This window comes from Lentinus tigrinus, assembly GCF_003813185.1.
Source record: "Lentinus tigrinus ALCF2SS1-7 unplaced genomic scaffold L226scaffold_29, whole genome shotgun sequence".
Taxonomy (NCBI): Eukaryota; Fungi; Basidiomycota; class Agaricomycetes; order Polyporales; family Polyporaceae; genus Lentinus; species Lentinus tigrinus.
This window is the reverse complement of record NW_027137938.1, coordinates 78899-100509: the sequence shown is the minus strand read 5'-3', so window position 1 is coordinate 100509 and position 21611 is coordinate 78899. Positions and strand designations below refer to the sequence as shown.

General features: G+C 54.5%; 8 protein-coding genes across 8 annotated transcripts; 4 read left to right on the top strand and 4 right to left on the bottom strand.

Annotated features, from left to right (window-relative positions):
• Positions 1-17: 17 nt before the first annotated feature.
• L226DRAFT_491550 (uncharacterized protein) lies at positions 18-2111 on the bottom strand. The gene is made up of 4 exons (XM_067677361.1): positions 1993-2111; positions 1837-1940; positions 556-1776; positions 18-481 (listed from the first exon to the last, which is right to left on the bottom strand). The coding sequence occupies exons 3-4, from the start codon at positions 1759-1761 to the stop codon at positions 152-154; spliced, it is 1536 nt and encodes a 511-aa protein (XP_067531994.1). The 5' UTR covers positions 1762-1776; positions 1837-1940; positions 1993-2111; the 3' UTR covers positions 18-151.
• A 119-nt stretch (positions 2112-2230) lies between these two features.
• On the top strand, positions 2231-4126 carry L226DRAFT_175117 (uncharacterized protein). Its single transcript, XM_067672658.1, has 2 exons — positions 2231-3449; positions 3529-4126. Exons 1-2 carry the CDS (start codon positions 2292-2294, stop codon positions 3862-3864), a joined length of 1494 nt encoding a protein of 497 aa, XP_067531993.1. The 5' UTR covers positions 2231-2291; the 3' UTR covers positions 3865-4126.
• Positions 3944-8905, bottom strand: L226DRAFT_554434 (condensin complex subunit SMC1). The gene is made up of 20 exons (XM_067683001.1): positions 8506-8905; positions 8097-8457; positions 7811-8044; positions 7589-7760; positions 7471-7540; positions 7237-7414; positions 7097-7185; positions 6535-7043; positions 6381-6482; positions 6190-6329; positions 6041-6130; positions 5775-5983; positions 5430-5715; positions 5259-5375; positions 5079-5201; positions 4925-5022; positions 4764-4871; positions 4462-4713; positions 4188-4404; positions 3944-4126 (listed from the first exon to the last, which is right to left on the bottom strand). Exons 1-20 carry the CDS (start codon positions 8865-8867, stop codon positions 4106-4108), a joined length of 3738 nt encoding a protein of 1245 aa, XP_067531992.1. The 5' UTR covers positions 8868-8905; the 3' UTR covers positions 3944-4105.
• Positions 8906-9055: 150 nt separating this feature from the next.
• Positions 9056-10239, bottom strand: L226DRAFT_615451 (uncharacterized protein). The gene is made up of 3 exons (XM_067686772.1): positions 9903-10239; positions 9650-9854; positions 9056-9599 (listed from the first exon to the last, which is right to left on the bottom strand). The coding sequence occupies exons 1-3, from the start codon at positions 10202-10204 to the stop codon at positions 9198-9200; spliced, it is 909 nt and encodes a 302-aa protein (XP_067531991.1). The 5' UTR covers positions 10205-10239; the 3' UTR covers positions 9056-9197.
• Positions 10240-10451: 212 nt separating this feature from the next.
• Positions 10452-12095, top strand: L226DRAFT_513105 (NAD-P-binding protein). The gene is made up of 8 exons (XM_067678361.1): positions 10452-10544; positions 10605-10751; positions 10817-11022; positions 11090-11240; positions 11296-11460; positions 11520-11672; positions 11735-11966; positions 12015-12095. The coding sequence occupies exons 2-7, from the start codon at positions 10709-10711 to the stop codon at positions 11941-11943; spliced, it is 927 nt and encodes a 308-aa protein (XP_067531990.1). The 5' UTR covers positions 10452-10544; positions 10605-10708; the 3' UTR covers positions 11944-11966; positions 12015-12095.
• A 651-nt stretch (positions 12096-12746) lies between these two features.
• Positions 12747-14408, top strand: L226DRAFT_468657 (uncharacterized protein; the record flags this gene model as incomplete). Its single annotated transcript, XM_067676150.1, has 9 exons — positions 12747-12860; positions 12910-13049; positions 13101-13239; positions 13297-13482; positions 13539-13732; positions 13788-13864; positions 13921-14012; positions 14111-14170; positions 14232-14408. 9 exons carry the CDS (start codon positions 12747-12749, stop codon positions 14406-14408), a joined length of 1179 nt encoding a protein of 392 aa, XP_067531989.1.
• Positions 14409-16132: 1724 nt separating this feature from the next.
• On the bottom strand, positions 16133-18129 carry L226DRAFT_615448 (uncharacterized protein). Its single transcript, XM_067686771.1, has 4 exons — positions 18091-18129; positions 17961-18034; positions 16704-17892; positions 16133-16637 (listed from the first exon to the last, which is right to left on the bottom strand). Exons 3-4 carry the CDS (start codon positions 17871-17873, stop codon positions 16299-16301), a joined length of 1509 nt encoding a protein of 502 aa, XP_067531988.1. The 5' UTR covers positions 17874-17892; positions 17961-18034; positions 18091-18129; the 3' UTR covers positions 16133-16298.
• An 876-nt stretch (positions 18130-19005) lies between these two features.
• On the top strand, positions 19006-20225 carry L226DRAFT_537983 (PAH2 domain-containing protein). The gene is made up of 3 exons (XM_067681414.1): positions 19006-19249; positions 19317-19671; positions 19794-20225. Exons 2-3 carry the CDS (start codon positions 19373-19375, stop codon positions 19972-19974), a joined length of 480 nt encoding a protein of 159 aa, XP_067531987.1. The 5' UTR covers positions 19006-19249; positions 19317-19372; the 3' UTR covers positions 19975-20225.
• Positions 20226-21611: the final 1386 nt, after the last annotated feature.

The window sequence follows — 21611 nt, the reverse complement described above, 5'->3', positions numbered from 1 at the left end:
TGCATTCACAACATCATACTCTCGTTCATGATCATGAGCTGTAGTCATATCACACCTAGACGAGTTATACGGTGATAAAGTTCTCTGTACCTCCAGCCAATCCTTTTTTGCGCATAACGAAGCTCTTCGAGGAGCAGTTAGTAGATGATATTCAGGTCTTTCTCGTCGTGGCCGAGACTGCACCACCCTTCGTATACGTTGCCGCCCTGTCTCCATATTTTCGGGGTCGGGCAATCCTGATGCTCATGTCGTCCAAGCTAGGAATCGCGTCCGATATACGCTGGGCATACGCCTCAACATCGAGGGCGTCGAGCGAAATTTCCGCCATGCGACGCGGAGCAAGCGCAGAACTCGAGGCAGGGTGAGGTATGGCCAGATCAGGAGGGACAGGATGGAGACAAGGCCTGGTGCTGAACCTCTCCCAAAGCTTCAAACTCAGTCGGCGCAGCGGCATGCCCTCCAGCGAGGCAGCGAAATGCTCCTGCAGTCACCCCGTCAGTGAAGTCCGAGCCAGTTGCGCGGTGGGAAGGCAACAAGGCAGTGATAGACACGTACAAGGGCAGCACCGACATCCAGATCTTCATCTGACTTGTCCAGTCTGAAGGTAACATCGAGGTTCTCCATGCGCGACCCTCCTCGCGTCCGTAGTAAGTCCGGAAGAGCAAGGGTCTCTGAAGCAGGATCCGAGAGCAGGGTTCCATCGCCTTCCAGCTTGAGGTGAACCGGCTGTGCGTATGACAAGACGTCGGCAAGAAGCGGTAGGTTGCACGACTTCCGTTCGAGTCTGTCGGTAAGCTCGACACGCGGGATAGGGCAGACAAGACCGAACATGTACAGGTCGACAACGGTGCCGGTAAAATCCTCTAGATGTTCCCAGGTTGTGCGGCTGTCCATCTGGCTCCGGACGTTCTCCGCACGGTGATTTCGAAGCGTTCTGGCGGTGTCCCTTGAGTCGGTGGCATCCAGATCCCATGCATGATCGGTTTTCATTGAAAGATGCATCAGATTGGGGAACCCGCGGATGTACGGGAGGCAAAGGGCAAAGTTGCATCGCTCGATCTCCAGACTACGCATATTCGGGTAGACCTGGGGATATGCCGGAAGCTGGGGATAGCCCCGAACCAAGATGGTCTCGTATTGGGGAAACGTATGCCATATACACATGTGGAGCTTTTCTAAGCTCGACATGTGCTGCCTCAGGAAGGGGACGGGGTGACAATTGAGCCAAACGTCGTCTTTGATGTTGTCCCAGAAGATCGAGTCTTCATGCGGCCATACGCTCAGGAAGGTGATCGTGAGAGATTTGAGCGAAGAGCGCATATTCGCGAGTAGGTCCATGGTGTGGCCGTGTACCCAAAAGAGGTCCAGATGTCTGAGGGACGTGAGCGAGGCGAAGGCGACAACAAGGGAGGGTTCGGAGGCCAGCGTGTCCTCAGCCGCAGGAAGGCGGAGACTCTCTAGTCGCGTCAGACGTGGGATCACGTCCAAGAACTGTTGAGATGATGCAGGGGATAATTCGTATGTCTTGCATTCCATCTCGCGGACATATGAGCACCGGGAGTAGCCATCTGCCTCCACGAAGCGACAGAAATCCACGACAGTCTTTTCGGACTTGAGCCGGACGACCCCGGTTAAAAGATACTGTGCGCAATCATGATAGAGGCGACGGCAAGTTTGCATGAGTGCAGAAACCGTCAATCCAGTCGCAACAGCCCCGATCTCTAGGAGCACGTCATAGTTGAGCGCAGGGTGCTGATCCATGTTCGGGGTGTTTGGCTAGAAGTATCTCAGCTTGAGCCTTACAACGCACGCGGCACTAATGAGACTGGTCCTCACCGGAATATCAGGTTATCAGATTTCAGAACCTCTGCAAACGGGCACGGATGCAACGGATTTTGAGCCAGGAGAGGGACAAGCTCAAGTCGGTGGCCTATGAAACACTGATCCACTGCTGAGTATGTGCGCATGATTGGGCCATCCTTGCTCACCGACCTGATCTGGGCTCTCGGAGTTCTACTACCTTGGTGGCGTTGTCTCAAACCACAGTCACCGTTGACATCGGCTCGTCCGATGTACCAACCGTTCGTCCGACAGCGAGGAACTGGTCCAGTGGCATCCACTGTTGTCAGCGCTACGCAGTGCCGCCCAAATACAGTGGCCGGGCCGGGACTCTCCGGAGCCTGTGCTCCCCGCGAACGTAGTTGCTCTCTCTTTCCCCATTCCCCTCATCACTGCATCAACTCTTAGCTTTGGGAGACTTTCCGCTGCAATCATTATACTCTCAACTCCACATGGATACGGTACCTTTTCAATTCAATGGCGACATTCTTCGTCTTGTTGCTTTTGCTGCATCTCGGAAGACATGCGCGAGCCTCATGCGCACTTGTCGGTTTCTCTACCACGAAGCCGCGATATCCGCCCTTCAGCAAGAAGTATATCTCTCGTGCGACGCGCAGATAGACAAGTTCCTCCGTTTTGTGGAAGCTGAGGACCGGACACGCTTCAGATATGTGCGCAGCCTTCGACTCCATCTCCATCTCCTCTCGCCGGAACAGGTCAACGGGATCATCGATTCCATGAAATGGATGACCCATCTGACGTCCCTCGAATTGAGCGACGGCGAGCATGCGCTCAGAACCTACCCTGAGATGGGAGTGGTCCTCAGGCAGCTCCCGACCCTTCGGCACCTGGGGAGCTGCAGCGTCGGAAAGCTCTTCATAGCCCTCCTGAGCGACCTGGACTGCGACCTTACATCGATAAGTCTGGACTGGAGCACAGTAGTTGGCAAGAGCTTTCTCCACAGGGAAGTCGCGCGCGAGGATTGGGTCAAATACCACCCCGTTCCCTTCCTGTCGAAGTGGACGCACTGTCTTGAGGAGCTCCAGTGCACCGGCTGGTATACCCCCGAATTCAAGGACGATCCACGGTTTGATGCAGTCTATCCACGGATGCGCAGGCTCTTCATCGTCCGCGACGACTTCCCCGATCCGCTTCCATACATCCAAGCGTATCCGAACCTCACCCATCTCTCTGTGCAATCCAGCCATGTCCAGGCTCAAGTGGACCTTCGCCAGCGTCGAGACGAGAATTTGAAGCGCCAGGTCCGCTTCAGCGGCTCAGGCTCGTGGCAGGACCTCGAGGAGTACCGCGGAAACCTCGACGACTTGTACCTCCTCGGACTCACCTGCCGGATTGAGCGCATCGTTCTCTACGCTCAACTCAACGATTGCCGGCCCCAGCTCCTCTCCGATGTCCTGCTCTATGCCAAGCCGCTCCATCTCAGAGTTACTGGCGACGGCGCACTCCTCGTCTGTCCTCGCAACGCGATCCGGAGCCTGAGTCTACCTGTCATCCTAGGCGAGCCGGGTGCAACGCGCTTGGAGAGTCTTGTCCTCAAGATCTCCCTGCGGAGGGAGCTTGATGAGAACTTGGACATGGATTCCGGCTTGGTGAGCATTTCCTGCGCATATATGCGCCTAATCTTTCGGCCTTGCGAGTTCTCATGTACGTCTCTCCGCTCTTTTGCAGGGTGCACTCGCGACGGCCCTCGCCTCTCTTCCGCTTCGCCGCCTGCGACTCCTCGTCGACGCGAGTAAAATTAATCCCACACCCAAGGGGACAGTAGGGCAACCCGCGCCGCCGCTGCCCGACCCACCCTTTCCTTACAGCAATGCTGAGCGTTCTCTGCAGGCATTCGACCTCGACGGGTGTATGCAGACACTCGCGGAGACGCTGCCTTCGCTGACGGATGTGCTCGTGCGCATACACGGACCTCGTGGCAATATGCGGCAGTGGGAGATCAAGCCGAAGGGTGGACGAGAACTCGCGCCGGGCCTTGATTGGACTGACTTCGAGTTTTACTAGTCCTAGAGGAGCCCGCGTCCTTCACGAGCAGCTAGCCTATATACCATGTAACAATACATGTACTGCAGATCGGTACATTCAGAGCCGGATGCGGAAGATCGCGCCTGGATCGCGCCTGGATCCTATAACTGGTATACACATACATTTTGACTGCGGCGACAGAGCATGAGGTAATACAGACAACAAGCTTCGAAAGCACAAGAGAAAAGCGACTACCCTACCCGACCAGGCACTATGTCCATCAATCGTCGTACTGTGTCAACTGCGGCGGTACGCTGTCAGACAAACAACAACGCAAGAAGCAAGAATAGCGAAATACTCACGTCAAGTGTCAACGTACGCGAGCTATTCACGTCCTGATCGCGATAGATGCCCACGAGGGAGTTACTGCGCTCGTACAAAGAACCCTTGAGACTGATGACGATGAACTGGAACGTCTCCGACGAGTGTGTCCGGATGTAGTTGGCAATCTTCGCCACGTTCGTGTTGTCTAGCGCAGCGTCGACCTCGTCGAGTACGAAGAACGGAGAAGGTTGGTAGCTACGATCGACCATGATCAATGAAGGGTCTCCCGAGTGTCTCCTCTAAGAGCCGTACCTGTGAATGGCGAAGAGCAGCGCCAGAGCGGCGATAGTCTTCTCGCCGCCGGACAGTTGTTCCATGTCACGGAATCGCTTCATGGGTGGCATAGCATGGTACTTGATGCCGGCTGTGTACGGCTCCTCGCTGTCTTCCAGAGTCAGGTACGCTACACCTCCGGCGGGCGCCATCTTCCCCTTCGTGAGGTCCTTGTACACCTGGTCGATGCGCTCTGAGATATGGTTGTACGCCTTGTTGAACATGTCACAACTGGAAGATACGTCAAGTCACGCTACCGGTTCTTGGACAGAGTTACGTACCGCTGTTTCTTGAGCTCGTTGAAGTGCTCTCGTGCCGTCTTCGAGTCCTTGCGAGCCTTCTCAGCCTCCTTCTCTGTCTCAAGCAACTTCGCCTCGACGTCATCCAGCCTACAACATATGCCATCAGTAGTGAGTCAATGGCTAGACAACTTCTAACTGACCTGTCCATGGCTTTCAAGTTCGGCGCCAATCGCTCGATATCAGCGTTGGCCTTGGCGATGGCCTCGTCTAGCTCTTTCAGTGTCTCTGCCGGATCTTCCTGCTCACATCCACGTCAGAAACACAGTGGAAGGACATCGCAACTTCTGGACATACATCAGCATCAACCTCGCCGAGGGCCTCAAAGTCCACCTCGATCCCGTAGTCGGGGACGCGCTTGACGCGCTGAGTGCCCTCATCATCCTCGTCGACGTCCATAGCAACCTCATCGCGGAGGTTCTGCACGATAAAATACTCGTCAGTTGAGATAGAAATGCACCAAGTTCTCGCACTCGCCTCTTCCATAGGGACGTTCTTGAGATTGCCTGCCTCCAGCGGCAGCTTGATTTCGTCCAGCCTACACTTCCGGTATATCGAGGACCGCTCCAGACCAAGCTTCTCGATCTCATCGTTCTATACACATGTAATTAGCATATGGCACTCGCGGAGGTATGTTCAGAAACTCACATGTGTGGCGATCTCCTTCAGCGCCTGGTCAAGCACTCTGCTCGCCTTGCTCGTCGTCTTCTTCACCTCCTCCACCTTCTTCGTCTTCTCCTCGAGGTCTTCGTTGAGCTCCTTAAGCTCCTCCTGCAGCTCCTTAATAGTTTCCTCAGACTCGGCTATATCCTCTTGCGCAGCGACGCGCTCGGCCTCAAGGCGCTCGAAGTTCGCATTCTCCGTGGCGATGATCTCGCGGTACGTCGCGAGGCGTTCCGTAGTCATTTGGATCTGCTCCTGTACGAATTGAGATCTGAAAGGCCGGTAATTGAGCATCCGGTCTATCCCCAAACGAACCAATGGTGGACGTACGCATGTGTAAGACGCGCAATCTGAGTGTCGAACTGGAGGCGAGCCTCGCTCTCCGCTTGTGCGAGCTTCAACTGGCGCTCTTCGTACTCGCGGATATTCGCTACCCCAATCTGCTCGCAGAAGTCGGCGAAGATGTCATCCTCGGCCGCGTTGATGATGGCCGCTAGCGCGTCCACCTTCTCCTTCACCTTGTCGTATGCGGATTGCGCCTGTGACACGACGAAGTCGATTGAGCGCATCCCCCATCCCTAGGACTCACGACATACCTTGCGAAGCTCAGGCTGGAGCTGCTTGATCTCCCTGTCGGTATGCTTGATCTCGCTCTTCACACCGTCCAGCTTCGCTTGACACGCATTCTGGAAGGGGAGCAAAGTGAGATATAGATATACGCACAAACAACGCTAGTTCTACATACCAGATCGTCGCGAGCCACAGAGAGTGCCGACTCGAGGCGGGAGATCTCTGCGACCAAAACTTCGCTCTCCTTCCCACGAGGCTTCGACTTGTTTAACTCCAGGAGCTGCGCCATCAGGTTGTCTCGCACACGATACAGACCTGGAGAGGGATCAGCCGCAGAGACGGACCGCGCAGAGCGTCCTTGCGTACCTTGAACATCCTTCTCTTCCCACTTCTTGCCGCCGGTAGAGGAGCTCTTGCCACCAGTGATTAGACCGCTCTTGTGGATAATCGTACCCTCGAGAGTGACAGCTACGATGATCTGAGCATGAAGAACTCCCACGTACCGCCCACGAAGACTCACCCTTGACTTCCTGGCCCTTCTCGTAGCACACATATTTCGCAACGTCCATGGAATCACATACCAACGCATTCCCGCAAGCATGATGCATCGCCCTCTCCACGGCCGGGTCGTAGGTGATGACGTCAACAGCAAGGCGCGCACCCTTCGCAAATGCGCGGAACTTGTCGTTCACGGGCTTGACCTGGATCGTGTCAAGCGGGATGAACGTCGCCTGGCCCGCACGCTGGTTGCGCATGTACTCGATGCAGTCGATGGCCGTCTTCTCCTCATCCACGACAATAGCGTCGATGTTGCGCCCAAGGACGACTGCCACGGCGGTCTCGTACTTGCGCTGCGTCGGCTTGCACAGGTCGACGACGCGGCCGCGCACTCCGGGGAAGATGCGTTGCAGGTTGGACAGAGTCTCCTTGAGCCGCGACTCGCGGGCCGTCTCCTGTTGGTCGACGCCGGCCTGAGTGAGCTGCTCGTAGATGTTGACCAGCTTCTCATTGATTTCCTTCTCCAGCGTCCTAACCGTAACGCATTATCACCATGCACACTGATATACGCGTTGAACACTTACTCAATCCGCTTCCGCTCGGACTGCTGATTCTCGTCCTCCTGCTTGACCTTCGCGAGGTCCACAGACAGTTCCTGCACCTTCTGTTCCAGCTATACGGGCGCGTTCAGTATGTGTGCATTTGTGCAAAAGGGAGCACATACATCTGTTTTCTTCTGTTGCTGTGATTGCCGCTCCTCCTCGAGCTTCTCGCGCTTCTGCGTAAACTGTTCCAATTTGTCCTTGAGTTGAGCCAGCGTCCGTCCCGTAGTCTTCTCGTCTCGCGTCAGGGTTTCCAGGGACTGACGCTCGTCCACAGCCAGGACGCTCGCTGCAGCCTTCCTAGATCATCCAGGAGATGTGAGTAGATCGTGGGCGCCACAGCAAACGAGGCGCACAATCGTCTATATTCCTCCAGAGATTCTTCACTTAGGGATAAGTTACGTTGCGCGGCCTTGCGCTGCGCCTCTGCAGAGAACGTCAGCTGCCGTCAGCTGGGTACCGCAAGCGACGTACCCTGCGCAGCGTTCGCCGCCTTCTTCACCGTGTCCAAGTCCTTCAACAGCGTCTCGAGCTGTCGCTTCTGCTCGTTCTCGGTCTGCTTCAGCTTTTCCAACTCTTGCTGCGCCTTGTCTCGCTTTCGCTCCGAGTGCTTGATCTGCGCCTCGATGCGCACCAGGTCTGGACGCTGCGTACACTATCAGTGAGCCTGAAGGCCTCGCGATGGAGAATACGCACCTTTGTCTCCAGTGCCTTCTCTGCTTTCTTGATCTTCTTCTCCTTCTGCATGACGTTCCCGCGCGCTTTCGCCTGCTCCGAACGCGCCTCTTCCAGGGCCTTCTCATGCTTACGCTGCTCCTGCCGCAACCCAGCGAGCGTCTTGTTCTGCTCGCGGATCGCGTGTGCATGCTCCTCAAGCGACTTCTGGATGTGGAACAGCTTGAACAGTATGCGCCGTAGCACGAGGTCATCCTGCGAGACATATGAGAGCGCGCTCGGTATCGAGAAGCTGGATTGGACGTACACGTTCATCGACGAGAGTTTCAAACCGCTTCGCCTCGTCCTTCTGCTCCTTATACTGTTTGATCTCGCCCGCAATACCGCGCCGCTTCGTGAAGTTGAACGTCGCGTTCTCCGTTGCACGGTCCAGGGCCTCCTTCGCCTTCTCGTACTCGCCCGCAAGCTCGAGCGAGCCAGAGATCTGGTCTATGAGGCGCGAGAGCTCCTTCGGGGACTGCTGGGCGACAGCCTCGACGTCGCCCTGGAAGACAAGGAAGTTCTTCGCCTTGACGAGAATGTTGTGCTGGACGAGGGCGGCGTTGTATGCGTTGAGCGTAACCACCTTGCCGTCGAGCCTGTACTCAGACTGGCCCGAGGTCGAGACTCTGAAGACGAGTTTGCATATGTATTGAAAGCAGATACCAGCGACTCACGTTCTCTGATACCGCCACTCCTTCTTGTTCGCGTCCTCGTACACGGCGAGAACCCACGCCTTCTTGGCAGTGCCGTCCCCCTCCCCCTCCCCCTCATCCTCGTCCTCCTCCGGCTGCGCCTGCCCCGCGTCCTCTCCGTCCGGATTCCGTGCCAGCCTGCGCCCTCGATAGACAAGGTCCTTCAGTTGGCTCGACCGTAGCTGCGCCGACCTGACCCCGAGCACGAACGAGATGGCGTCCATGAGGTTCGACTTGCCCGCGCCATTGGGACCGATGACAGATGTGAAGTTGCGAAAGGGGCCAATAATTTGGTGTCCGCGATACGACTTGAAGTCGCAGACTTCGATGCGGATGAGCGGCATCGCGGATATGCGGACGCGAGAAGGAGATGGTGGTGGCTGAAGGGAAAGGTGTGTGGGCGCCCAACACGTCGCGTCGCGTCTGTGGCTTCGGCGGCTATTGACACGAACCTCCGACTTAACCACACACAATTCTAGTGCTTTATGGTGAGCCGTCCAGAATGTAATCACAAATAACTTGAGCAAATGAAAGGCCAGCCGCGCTCCCGCGTTCTTGGGAACCACAATTGAGAACCATGAACTCGGGCGGCGTTGATATCTTAAATCGCTAGTGGTACAGGCATATTGGCTACATATCTCCCGTCAGTATGCTACATCTCACTTTCCTATGCTTCAACTCAACCACTCGTCCATGCGCTCCCATACGTCCCGTTGCTCTCCTCTCCACTCTTCACGCTTCTCCTTCACGCACTGTGCACACAAGCCCTCCTTCTCCCAGTCTATCGCGATGATGCGCTCCAGAGTCTCCAGGGGGCGACAAAGCCCGTTGTCGTCGAGTGCAGTTTGGATGACAAGCGGCATCCACTTCTCCGCGAGCACGTCCGTACATGCCATATGCCCGGCGGTGGCGACGGTGAATAGGATGGGGGTGAAGTGTGAGACGAGTTGCTCGAGGAGCGTGTCGCACCGCGCAGAGATGTCATGCGAGAGTTCGGGATGGGAAGTGATGCCGTCCGCGTGAGTCTCTTGCTCGTGCGGGTGCGTCGCGACGCTGTAGTATAGCGCTTTCCGTATCTTGCGCGCGACGATCAGGACAAGCAAAGAGAAAGCAGCGACAGACGTACGGATGGTATATCATACGTCACGGCGAGACTGAGGGCCTCTTCAGCATGTTGCGCGCGAGTGAAGGCTTCCGGATCCGAAGGGATCAGTTGCTCTATCCTGCTCCGCGCGAGTGCGTGAATTGTCGGAAAGTCCAGCTGCTGCTTTGACGACGCTCTAAACAGAGCCGCTATGCGCTTGAAGTCCGCATCCGCATCTGTCAGAGGCCTATGTGGTATAAAAGACGCGCTCGATAAAGATAGAGTCAAGACTCACGCATCATGATAGAGGTGTTCCAGGAGAGCCTCAAAGTCCGCGCTCCTCACACCCAGCTCATCTGGTAGACGAACCACATCCATTCCATCCACCATTTCCGCCTTCTCGCTGCTTGCAGGCTTGAAAGATGCGAGAGCTTTAGAATGTCGATGCAGCAGACTCCGATGAACTTTGTAGAGATTGTCCTGCGCGCGCAAGATGATTGAGCCGTCTTCTAGCCAGAACTTGTCGTGCTTGCGCAACTTCGAAGAGTCAGTAGCTTCATCCTGAGTACGTCGTGAGACAGGTGGTGAGACAGTCATCGCTGGGGGAGGGAAGGGGATAGAGACGAAAAAGGTTATCAGAATGAGAAACGTAAGTCCGAGTGTGTAAGTAGGATGTATTGATGAGTAAGAAAGCGTCTATCATAGTCAATAACATCCTGAAATCAAATTGAACCCACGCATTGAATTTGTAGTGAGTGCGCTGTCATTGACATGATGCTCGTCTCTTTCCTAGAACTCAGCAACACGCTGCTCATACCTGGTCATTTGTAAGAGGGTGGGCCGCCACACCTTTGGCAGTATATGCATCCTGAGGTAAGTCAGAGGCGACAGCTAACGACGGTCAGCTGCATCTGACCCCGAGCGGTGCCGCCTGCCGGTGAATGCGGTTATCGTGTTATTCTTGACCGGCAGCTGACATTGCTCTATTTCTGACAAGATGGTCACCTTCGCAGACGTATATAATGCCAGAGGCAGCAGGCCATCCTCGCTGAAGGCTTGGAAACCTATCTTCGCTGCTCGGAAATAGCACTCTCACCCACGATGGCCAGAATCATCGCCGTCTGTGGCGCAACTGGTAATCAAGGTATGCTCATAGACTACTTCAGTTACCGATATTGAAACAAACTGACTGTATACGGTTCCTACTAGGTGGTTCCGTGGCAAAACTATTGTTGCGGTACCCCGATCTTTACCGTGTCCGCGCTTTGACCCGGGATCCCCAATCCGCTGCTGCTCAGCAGCTTGTTCAGCTCGGCGCAGAAGTGGTGCAGGCAGATCTTACAGTCACCCTGAACGTGAAGGAAGCACTACGCGGTTGTTGGGGCGTTTTCGGCGTCACGAACTTCTACGATTCAGTAAGCTGCCGCGCCCACCTCACGTTCATTGCCAAGTTAACACTCTATCGGTGGTTGCTGCCATTAGAAGATTAAGGACGACCCGGGTAGCGAGGAGCAACAGGGGAAGAACCTCGTTGATGCTGCACTTGATAATGGCGTCGAATGCTTCGTGTGGAGCACCCTCCCCAGCTCGGAGAAGCTCTCTGGCGGACGCCTGATATCGCGAGTATATGAAGGTTTGCAGATTTCGCGCGTTTCAACACTATCACCCATATCTGACCTTTGGCACAGGAAAGCATCACGTCGACGGCTACATCCTTGAGAAGAATCTTCCCGCCGTCTTCCTATACACAGGCAACTTCTACGAGAACTTGGTATACCGATCTCACATGACTTACGACCGCGAGCGAGACGTACTCGAGTTCCGCCAGCCTATCATCAAGGAGACGACGGAGCGTAAGTGCGATTGTCCAGTTTGTCATGCGACCATAACCGAGTGCAGCTGCCACCCCTAGTTGCGATGCTCTACGTCCAGAAAGACCTGTCCGCCGTCACGAAGGCCATATTTGACCATTGGGATGGCCGGAAGGACGAGCTGAACCATCAGTATCTCTATGTCGCGAACGCTCGAGTAGCACCGCGTGATGTCCTCGCGAGCGTCAAGAAACGTAAGCGTCTCAGGCTATTCACCTACTTGCTCAAGACAACATGCTGACACTCGCGTTTGCAGTAACTGGCAAAGAAGGGACATATCACGTCATTCCGACCACTGGTGTCCCCGACCGCGATATCATGTTCCGACTTTACAACGAGACAGGGATGTACGGCATCAAGGTACTTCCGGATGAGAACATCAGCAAACTGGGCGTGGAGATGCACGGGGTCGATGATTTCGTCAAGGAAGTGCTGGCCCCTCACCTCGGGCTGCCGCTGCTGTAGCCTGGCGAGCCATGAGTATACTTGTGAGCGCCCCTTCAGATCGGATGGTGTGTTTGCTCATCTCAGGACAGTTAACCAGTTACCTTGCGCTGTAATATCTGTAGTACGCTGAGAGCAGATGCAATGTTGACGTTCCTGGCACGATCCGGACCTTTTTTGGCCAACCAGGGCCTACGTTGCCGTGGCAGGACCATCGGAGACGTTGCTTGCCGGCTCTTCAGAGGTGAGTCTTAACTTTCCCAGCTTTCTGTCTGTATTCTCTCATGCTCTGTCGTGGTCTTCAAGCTTTGTACTCTGAGATCTGCGGTGCGTCCATTGTTCATCGAATGCCGACGACAGCGGGCTTGGAGATGATGACAGCCTTAGTTGTGTGGCGCGACGGTGTCATCCGTCTAGGATGTCACTAGTATTGCCGATTATATAGGGATATTGACGTAGCCGCCCATGCCCTTGTTCTTTCGATGACATACAGCGCGTCTCTCTCATCTGGTATGTGCAACCACCTCTTCCTGGTACAACATGCGATTCAACTTTGGCCCGGGCTGTAGGTCAACCTGAGAACGCTGCCGTGGGCATGGCTACCTTATTCTTGACTCTGCCTCACTCGCTAGAGGCCATGGGCTTTAAAGTCGCATCATCGGGGTAGCGGTCTCTCAAATTCTTTCGGAGTGCTCACTCTCGGTCGATCTCCGCCCTCAACGCTCCAAACACAAACCTTCCGACGCTGGTCTTCGGTACGTGTGGTCACATATACTGATCGAGGTCATACTGATGATGTATCAACCAGGTTGCAGTCGTGAACAATGGATAGTTTAATCTCTGCGCTTCGCCTTGCAGAAGCAGTGGCCGAGTCGCTCCCAGTCCCAGCCCTCAGCCCTGTGGTCAAGGTATCCCTCGAAATAGCCACGATGGCAAAGGTACATCCTTGACTTCGTACATGGGCTGTCAGGCTGATACTTTGTGCAGGAGATCAAGGACACGAAGGACGGCATGCACTCGCTGGCCCAGTACGTTGCGAGAACCACGAATGCGATATATGGCACTTTGGATTCCTTCGAAGATCCAAGAGACGCGCAGATTAATGACCGTCTCGACGCCCTGCTCAGGTAATCAATCTTCTTGCTGAATTTATCCCCGCATCTGACGCGCCGACATAGCACCCTCCAGAAGATACAAGCTTTCATGTTACGGGCGAGAGACAAAAACTACCTCCAGAGACTCTGGCACAAAAGCGAGTACGAAGATCAGCTGACGAGCCTTACGAAGGAGCTCGAGGAGGCTGTAGAGACCTTCCAAGTGAGTTGACCTCTCGCGGTATCTCACGGTTCGACGATACTGACGTATGTACTACAGATCCAAGGCTCTATACGGACTGAGGACCAACTTTGCAGCGTTAGACGAACTCAAGTCGTACTCTTACAACATGCCGACGATGCTCGACGAGTCGACTCTGAACTTCTACGCTATTTTCGCAACACGGAAACTCGCCTGGTTCAACTATCCAACCAAGTTGCAAACAATGCAACGTATGACGGCACGGTGAGTTATGACGTCTGTGGTTCCACTCTGCTATCACTAACTCTTGCTTCACCTAGATGCGCCTATTTGGTCGAGACGACCTAGAGTTGATAGAAGAGCTCGATCCGGAAAGCCCCATCGAAGAGTCTGGAGAGCGACCTGTGCGCTACAAGGCAAGGCTACGAAGCAGTGGGAGCCTCGTTGTTGTGCAACGTTTCCCGCGCTCGGACGACAAGTTTCGCGATGAGGTGAACATTGGGAAATCGATATGGTATGTATGTTCTCCGCTTCCTAGTCGCACTCCAGGTTGAAGTTGTCTCTCACAGGCATCCTAACGTGGCGCATCCCATTGGTTACTCCAAGTCGGATCCACACACCGCGTTCATTGTCATCGACGGTTCCCGTATGTCAAATTGACACGATGTCTCTACTATCGCTGATCTGTATCAATATTATGAGATACTCGCACGTTCAATGAGTTGAGCAGGACATTCCATGGAGCTGACAAGATGAAATGGATGATGAAAGCCGTGCGTATACACACGACCATGGTGTCCTGCTTATATTCATTCCTCGCGCCTAGGCTAAGGATACATGCGTGAGCTAGCCAATAACCTGATGACGTCGGTCTCGCTGATCCCATCCACAGGCAGGACTGGTATACTTGTCAAGCGTTCGCGACAAACTCGGTTGGAGTCCTGACGACATTGTAAGACGTCCGACTTGCTCAGGTGTTGACGATATCCTCCAATTTCTGAACATTTCGGCAGACGTATCCGATGCTAGCTGAGAAAGAGCTCCTCGTCAGCGTAGATGGTCGGGTCCTCCTGGATCCCTCATGCTATAGGCTCGATCGTCTGCCCAATACTATCATCTATGATGACGGGGTGCGTCCTCTGTATGGTGACAACCATGTCATGGCCCTCACACAATACAATTGCAGATGATTGAACTTCATACTCGGGGCCGCGAGCTTATCAAAGGTGCGTATCGTCTTGTTCCCCGGCAACCTCTTGGGCTAACATGCGTATCAGCTTTCAAATTTGACGTCAACGTCGCGCCTGCTCAACGCTACCAGTACCTACAAACACTCTGGCGCAACTTCGTCGAAATGGCGGATTTCTCTCGCGAAGACAGTATGTACTGGCGCTCGCTACGCATACCTGGTCCTGGGGAGGCGTTCTCCCTCTCGAGCGAGGAGACCATACCTGAGATAGTATATGATGATCTCGTGAACACGATGACACTGGTCCCTGAATACTCAGCACCACAATTCGTCCGAGGAAATAATGCACCCTCGTCACCTCCGCCGGCTATAGAACACGGAGTTGTCGTTCAGAGGATGTCGGTAGATGGGGGTCATGTAGCGAAAACGCCGTGGAGGAGGTACGTCAGCCATAGTCTGACCGTATCATAGCCAATGGTCGTTGACTCGACAGCCGATGTCCGTGTCTAGATACACAGTTCGCCACCTCGAAGATGGTTGGACACTGGAGACGACGACGGGCGTCCGCGAGAGTGCAGATTGTCGGGGTTGGTTCATGAACGAAGCGCCGCACCTTTGTGGGCTGTCTGACCTACTTGAAGATCTAGCTGTCGGTGAGTCATCACATCCTCACATGCAACGCGCGTCATTAACCGGAGTGTATGTATGCCTGCCACACGCAGCATATGCGCTCAAGTTCCGCACGCGCACTTCGCTCGTCAAGGTCTCGGACGATGCCTTGTGCAGGAAACCACCTCGGAACCTCTACTTCTACGAGCGCGTCCATGACTACCCTCACGCCAGCCTCGATCCCAAGATCAACTGGCCTTGGGGATTTTGGTCAACAGATCCGAACGACCAATGCGACATCACCGAGTTCCATGACGCGCACCTAAGCCTTCCCTCAAGTCATAGCATCGCGTTCCTTGGAGTCTCCCAGGACCGTGAGTTTACGTGGGTCCAACAGCTGGGCTCCTGGATGTTTTACATCCAAGTCCGGTACGTAGTATCATCCTCTCGGCCGTCTTTCCCAAGTCAACGGGAGGTGGCTGACAATGCATTCACGTCAGTGTCGAGGTGGAATACTACACACTCACATCGGAGGAGTGCCTCGTCTTGCAAGAAATGCATCGATACTCCGGTGACTCGGATGCGGATGATCGGTTCGAAGACATCACGGACACCGACATCATGATGGGCGAGGCTTTCGGTTCGGAGGACGAAGATACTCTCATGGCTGACGCCTGGTCCGAAAACTCGGATGACTCGGACGCGGATGAGGATGAGTTCGACGACTGGGTGGCCGACGAGAGCCGCACGGCGGAGGGTCTCGTGTGGCTCTCAGGCTCATTGAAGAGCTCAGTTCGTCCACGAGAACATCCGCGTGCCAATCACGGACGTACTTCCGCAGTGTGCATGTCTTGGCAATCCTGGCAACTGCACTACGGGCCCTTCTGGACATCGACAGACTCCCCGGAATATTATATATCTATGTATCATGGAGACCAGCGAGCCCTGCACAAGTTTTGGTATGGGTTCGGGTTCTGACTCCTTCTGTCTGTATTTGTACCTCCTACATCTTACGAGACGATCGAAGTAATCAGCGTGAGAGACGGTATCAACATCTGCAATCACGCAATAGCAGGGGACGAGAAGAAAACTTGAAGTCACCGTATGACTCGTCTGGGTGTGACTGAACTACAGCTCAAGAACGACAGGATGGTTGCGAATGTAACAAGTGGGCATTGTAGTACATGATGGGACAAGAGCTTACGACATTCCGATTCGACCAAGTCCTTGAGAGTCTAACAAAAAATACAGCAACTAGTATCATACACACAACTATATGCCATTAGGGACCAAACATGGGTACCTCGAAGAGGGCCCTGTCGAGGCCGGGAGCAAGGTAGCGTCCGCCCTCGGGCTCGATCTCCCACTTCCGCTCGCCACCCCGAGGACCTTGTACGACCACGATTGCATCCGTCAGCGACGGAATCGCATCCGTGAGTCTTCCCATGAATGCGTCAACGTCGAATTCTGCAAGAGAGCGTTCAGCCGTATTGTAAGGCAGTGGTGGATCAGGCTGGGACACTCCTGGCCTACGCCCACGCGTCGGATTGATGAAATTGGAATTGACGAAGAGACGGAGGCGGCGGAGCGGGAGGAGCGCGAGTGTGCATGCTAGTGCGTCCTGCGGGATATATGCGCGGTGAGCAAAACGTGTCGCATCAACGGAGAGCGAGTAAGATGCACTCACCAAGCCGGACACAATGTCGTAGTCCGCATCGCTCCCGTACAGAACGACCTTCATGGCGAGGCTCTCCAAGCGAGACCCTCTCGGCGGCGGCAGGATTGAAGGCAGGCTCCGCCCGTCTGGGTGAGGGTGCACTAACAGTGTCCCATCACCTACCACTCTGAGGTGGCGCGGCTGTGCGTAGAGTAGAACGTCGTACAGGAGCTCCAGTGTTCCGTGTCTGGCGTTAAGTTCGTTATCGATACCGATACGCTCGATCCGGCAGGTCAGCCCGAGAAGGTATAGATCCTGAAGATATCCCCTGAACTCCTCTAAGTGCTGCCATGTGCCTGGGCCTTTCTCGTCGAGTTGACGTGCGAGGTTGACCTTGCGGCGCTCATGTAGGTATTCACCTAAGTGGTGCTCCAGATCCTCGACGTGATCGGTCTCGACGGAGAGGTGGGTGAGGTTCGGGTAGGCGCAGATATACGGCAGCGGGTCGGGGAAGGTGTCACGGACGATGGTCAGGCTGCACATCTTTGGGTAGACGGCGGTGAACCCTGGGTCGTCTGCTTCGAAGTGGGGTGTGTACCAATTACTGCAACGGAGCTCACGTAGCGAGTGTCTCCATTTGGACAGGAAAGGAACGGGATGGTAGTTCCGCCATAAGTCGAGGTGGACTTCTTCGTGGAGGAAGCTCTCGTCGGACCCGCTCCAGTCGAGGTCCAATGACGTGAGGTTGCACGTCAATCGGTCGAGGAGCGTAATGGACAGCCAGCCCACACCCGAGATCCTCAAGTGGGGGAGGGAGGGACGTTTCACGATAACGTTCTCTAGAAGAGGATACAACTGAAGCGTTTCCTCCCCTTCTCCTATGTCCAGGGACTCGAGATAAATCATCTGTTCGACACTGCTGAGGAGCTTCTGGAACGTCTCTTCTGAGATAGAGTACAGTCGGAGCTGAAGGCTGTGTACGTATCGTAGGCGAGAGTGGCCCTCCGCGTAAAGAAATCGGAGGAACTTGGCTATCTGCGCGTCCCCGGAGAGGTATGCATCTTGATAGAGGGCTGACTTAGCCGCTTCGCGGTAGAGAAACCGGCAAGTGAGCATGAGACTTGCGCATGTATCGCGAGGTGCCCAGAAGGCAATCTCTGGGAGGACGTCGTGGGGAAACGGCAGTACGATTACGCTCATGGTCGAATGTTGCGCTCTACTATGTACGGAGGAAAGAACATCAGTTAAAAATGACTACACCGCTAGCTTAGATACGAAAAAAATGACCTCGGAGTTGAATGTATATGGACTATCTGTATGCCAGTGGGATGGCAGTTGACGTTGAGCAGTAACCCGTTAAGCTGCACTCCCTTGTCAAAACCTAGGTACGCGTCAAGCCAACAACACTGAGACGTACTAGGTTATAATGGTGTTGCCCTGCAGGCGAGAAGAACGCGAGTTGTGGAGGTAAGATGGAAGGTGCCACTGAGTGGCACTCCTGCGGCCGCACCGCGACGCCACTGGAAAATGTGACTTACGCGTCCGGTCACATGTGACGGAGCGCGCCCGGCGTCGAATGTACAGGTATTCCTCGTACCGGGTTTTCATGAAAAATCATCGGGGTCTCTGCAGCACAACATCACATGTCAAGAGGAAGCAGCCCATACGAGTAGAATCAAAAGTTGTACGGAAGACGACCTCTGCGCACCACCAAACGCTCCGTATCCTCCGGAACGATCTGCCGACAACGGGGTCCTTCGAATTCGATGATGGCGAAGGAATCGCGTCCCTCAAACCGTACATGAACGCGTCAATGACCAAGTCTTGGAGTATCCTCTCTGTGGGAGTAAAGGAAGTCTCCGGGGGAGATGTATACTGGCATGTTCGGTCTTATTCTGCCCTATACCCCGTGTTGAGCTTACTAACATACTCGACCGGAAGTCGTGCAACCTACCGATCCTGCTTCAGAGACTGCTCTTCCGGACCTTTTGCGGACGCGAGGAGGTTCCGGCTGGACGAGTCCGATGAAGATTTGGACGTAGGTGCTGCCCTTGTACGTGTCCGATGTTGTATTTCCGGGATTTTATGTTGAAGTTCGAGAGAGCACCGAGATATTCCACAAGATATTGTGTTTGGCTAGAGCTCATGCAAACGCAATACTTTGTTGAACGCTCGGTGCTCTCTCGAACTTCAACATCCGAGTCCATCATTGTCTTGTCCCGACGGCGCGACTGACTCGGAATTTACTGACGGGATGACTGCAGGAACATTTCGGCTGCCCTCAAGCAAGTTGAGTTTTAGCACATCGCATAGGGCCGTTCCGGTCCGGATCAGCCGTGCTCTCTGTCTCGCTCGTCGCGCCCAGTCTCCAATACGTTCCCATGAAAGGTTTCAATCGCCGCGGTCCCATCCCGCGCTGTCACTCATAATCAGGAAGGGATTGTCTTTCCGTCTTCATATTACGGTCGACTACCAAGGTGCCACCCGTCCTCGCTAGGCTTTGTCTCTGTCTCTTCGCCACTCCTCGTCTTCCACGCTCAAAGCTTGTTTGCGTGTACTTGCAAAGGCGATTGCAGGTAAGAATGCCGTCTTCACGCCTTCGCTGAAACCACTGGAAGCTTGACAAGACCATCAACTGCCCAGGACAGCGACCGCGTCCTCGCGAGATCACTAGTACTACTACTATCCGATCGACCAGAATGGAGGCCAGAGACATCACCAACACATTGAGCGACTCTCGCGTGGCCTCGAGCTCTCGCACTGATACCGTGACTCCGCTCGAGGCTTCGCAACCTCCACTCCCCGCTGAGCCGCATGCTACTGCTGCTTACTCTTACTACCCAACTGGAGTATCCGCGCAGCAACTCGATAGCCCAGCACGTGCCATCAACTTCTCGAACGCGCTCAACTACCTTGACTCTGTCAAGGCCCAGTTTTCGCAGCAGCCGGAGGTCTATAACAAGTTCTTGGATATCATGAAGGACGCCAATAATTCACGGTGAGTGCTCCTAATCGTATACCCTGATAGCATTGCTGCGCGGTTTGGTATACAAGGCACGAAGCAGAGGGTCGTGGTTGTTATGCTCTGGTCGTACGGTCGTACTGACCGAGAGTATACAGAATTGCTACGCCGGGCCTCATTGAACGCCGGGCCAATCTGTTCCACAGTCGTCCAGCCCTCATCCAAGGGTTCAACATCTTCCTCCCCGCAGGGTACCACATGCCAGAGACTACAGACAATCCTGACCCCAGCGTAACCACCCCCGCTGGTATCACAACGGAGGCAACGAATGCCGCTTGATGCACCTCGGCTCTTGTCATGAGCCGCCGGAGCCCAACCTTCGGAAGCTGTCGATGCTCTGCTCATCGAACAACGTGTTCCTGCCCTTGGGGATTGTGGATTGGAGGAATAGTCGCGCCAAGCCGGTCTAGGAACGCGCGTCGTAGCGGACGGGACGTATGTGTGTATGTAATTGATACGGGTGATCTGGATATAGTCCTTGTCCTTGGGTTACAATGGGATATACGGCGTGAGCAGCCATGCGATACACTACCTAGCGCCAGCACGGACCAACCGGCGCGAGCTGCGGACATGGGAAACAGTGCGGATGACGGAGAAGTAGTCGTGGATAGGAGGGCAATGTAGCCTCGGCCCTCGCGAGTCCAATTCCTGTACGTTCTCCGATGCGTCGCAAATGAGTGATCGACGCGTGTCGTAACGTGTGACAGAACGCGTCAGAGTCGCTGTGGCAGGAGGGAAGACAAGTCTCAAGATCGAGGCGACATTCGTTTGACATGCAATATCTATATAAGTTGATACTGTGACAAGAGGAGCGGGAGTAGAGTACAAGAAATACGAATACATAATGAGTTCTTTGAGCACGGAGAGACACAATAAGCAGGGAAACTGGAGTGATGACTCAACGGAATTCGTACAGGCGAGTATCTCCACTCATGATGAAACGATGCGCATGCTCTGGAACGATCTCCCGACGGCGGTCGCCGCCACGGGGACCTATTATTGCTGTTTGCACGCGCCTTGTCGCAGGCGCCATACACTGCTTTTTTCCACCCTCCACTCTCTCGCATGCCTCGAATTTCGGTCGGCCATTACTCCCTCATTCCTCGTCCGATCGCCTTGAGTATTTCACCGTTCGATTCGCCTCATCGACGCGCAGGACTCAGTACCCATATCATCCGGATTCACCGGCATCGTCGAAACGACCTCGCGCTCGCGCTCTCGGACACTCGGATGTGGATCGTAGACCAAGGAGTGGGTTCTGGGTGGGAAGATTGGTGGAGAAGAGGTTGGATGGGTTGTCCCAAGGGCCACATAGGCGTTGTATGTATCTTACTGGCATCTGTTACACATGTCACCCTTCGCGCTGCACCCCAATAGAGGCACCATACCACAGTATGTGTACCACACCAATAGCCACTGCTTCACCTCCTCCGCTGAGGTCGTTGAGACCATATACAGACACATTGAGGCAAATAATTGTGTGAGAGCAATGGTACCATGAAGATATTCCACGCAAAGTCTGGGATGCGGTCATTGGCGCTTATATAGACTTAGAGGCACATCTGACACTCGATTTCTGGCTACGCCAACGCCCCCAGGATCATGCAAGAGGTGACAAGGATGGATCCCATTCCAGATAGTATAATAATATTGCACAATGTAGTGAAGGAAAAAGGACAGTAAAACGACATGCACAGACTATGATAGCCACCAGTTGCAGGACCACCTGACATATTTTGAACATCAGAGCTGAGATACATACAACGCCTATGTGGCCCTCGGGACAACCCATCCAACCTCTTCTCCACCAATCTTCCCACTCAGAACCCACTCCTTGGTCTACGATCCACATCCGAGTGTCCGAGAGCGCGAGCGCGAGGTCGTTTCGACGATGCCGGTGAATCCGGATGATATGG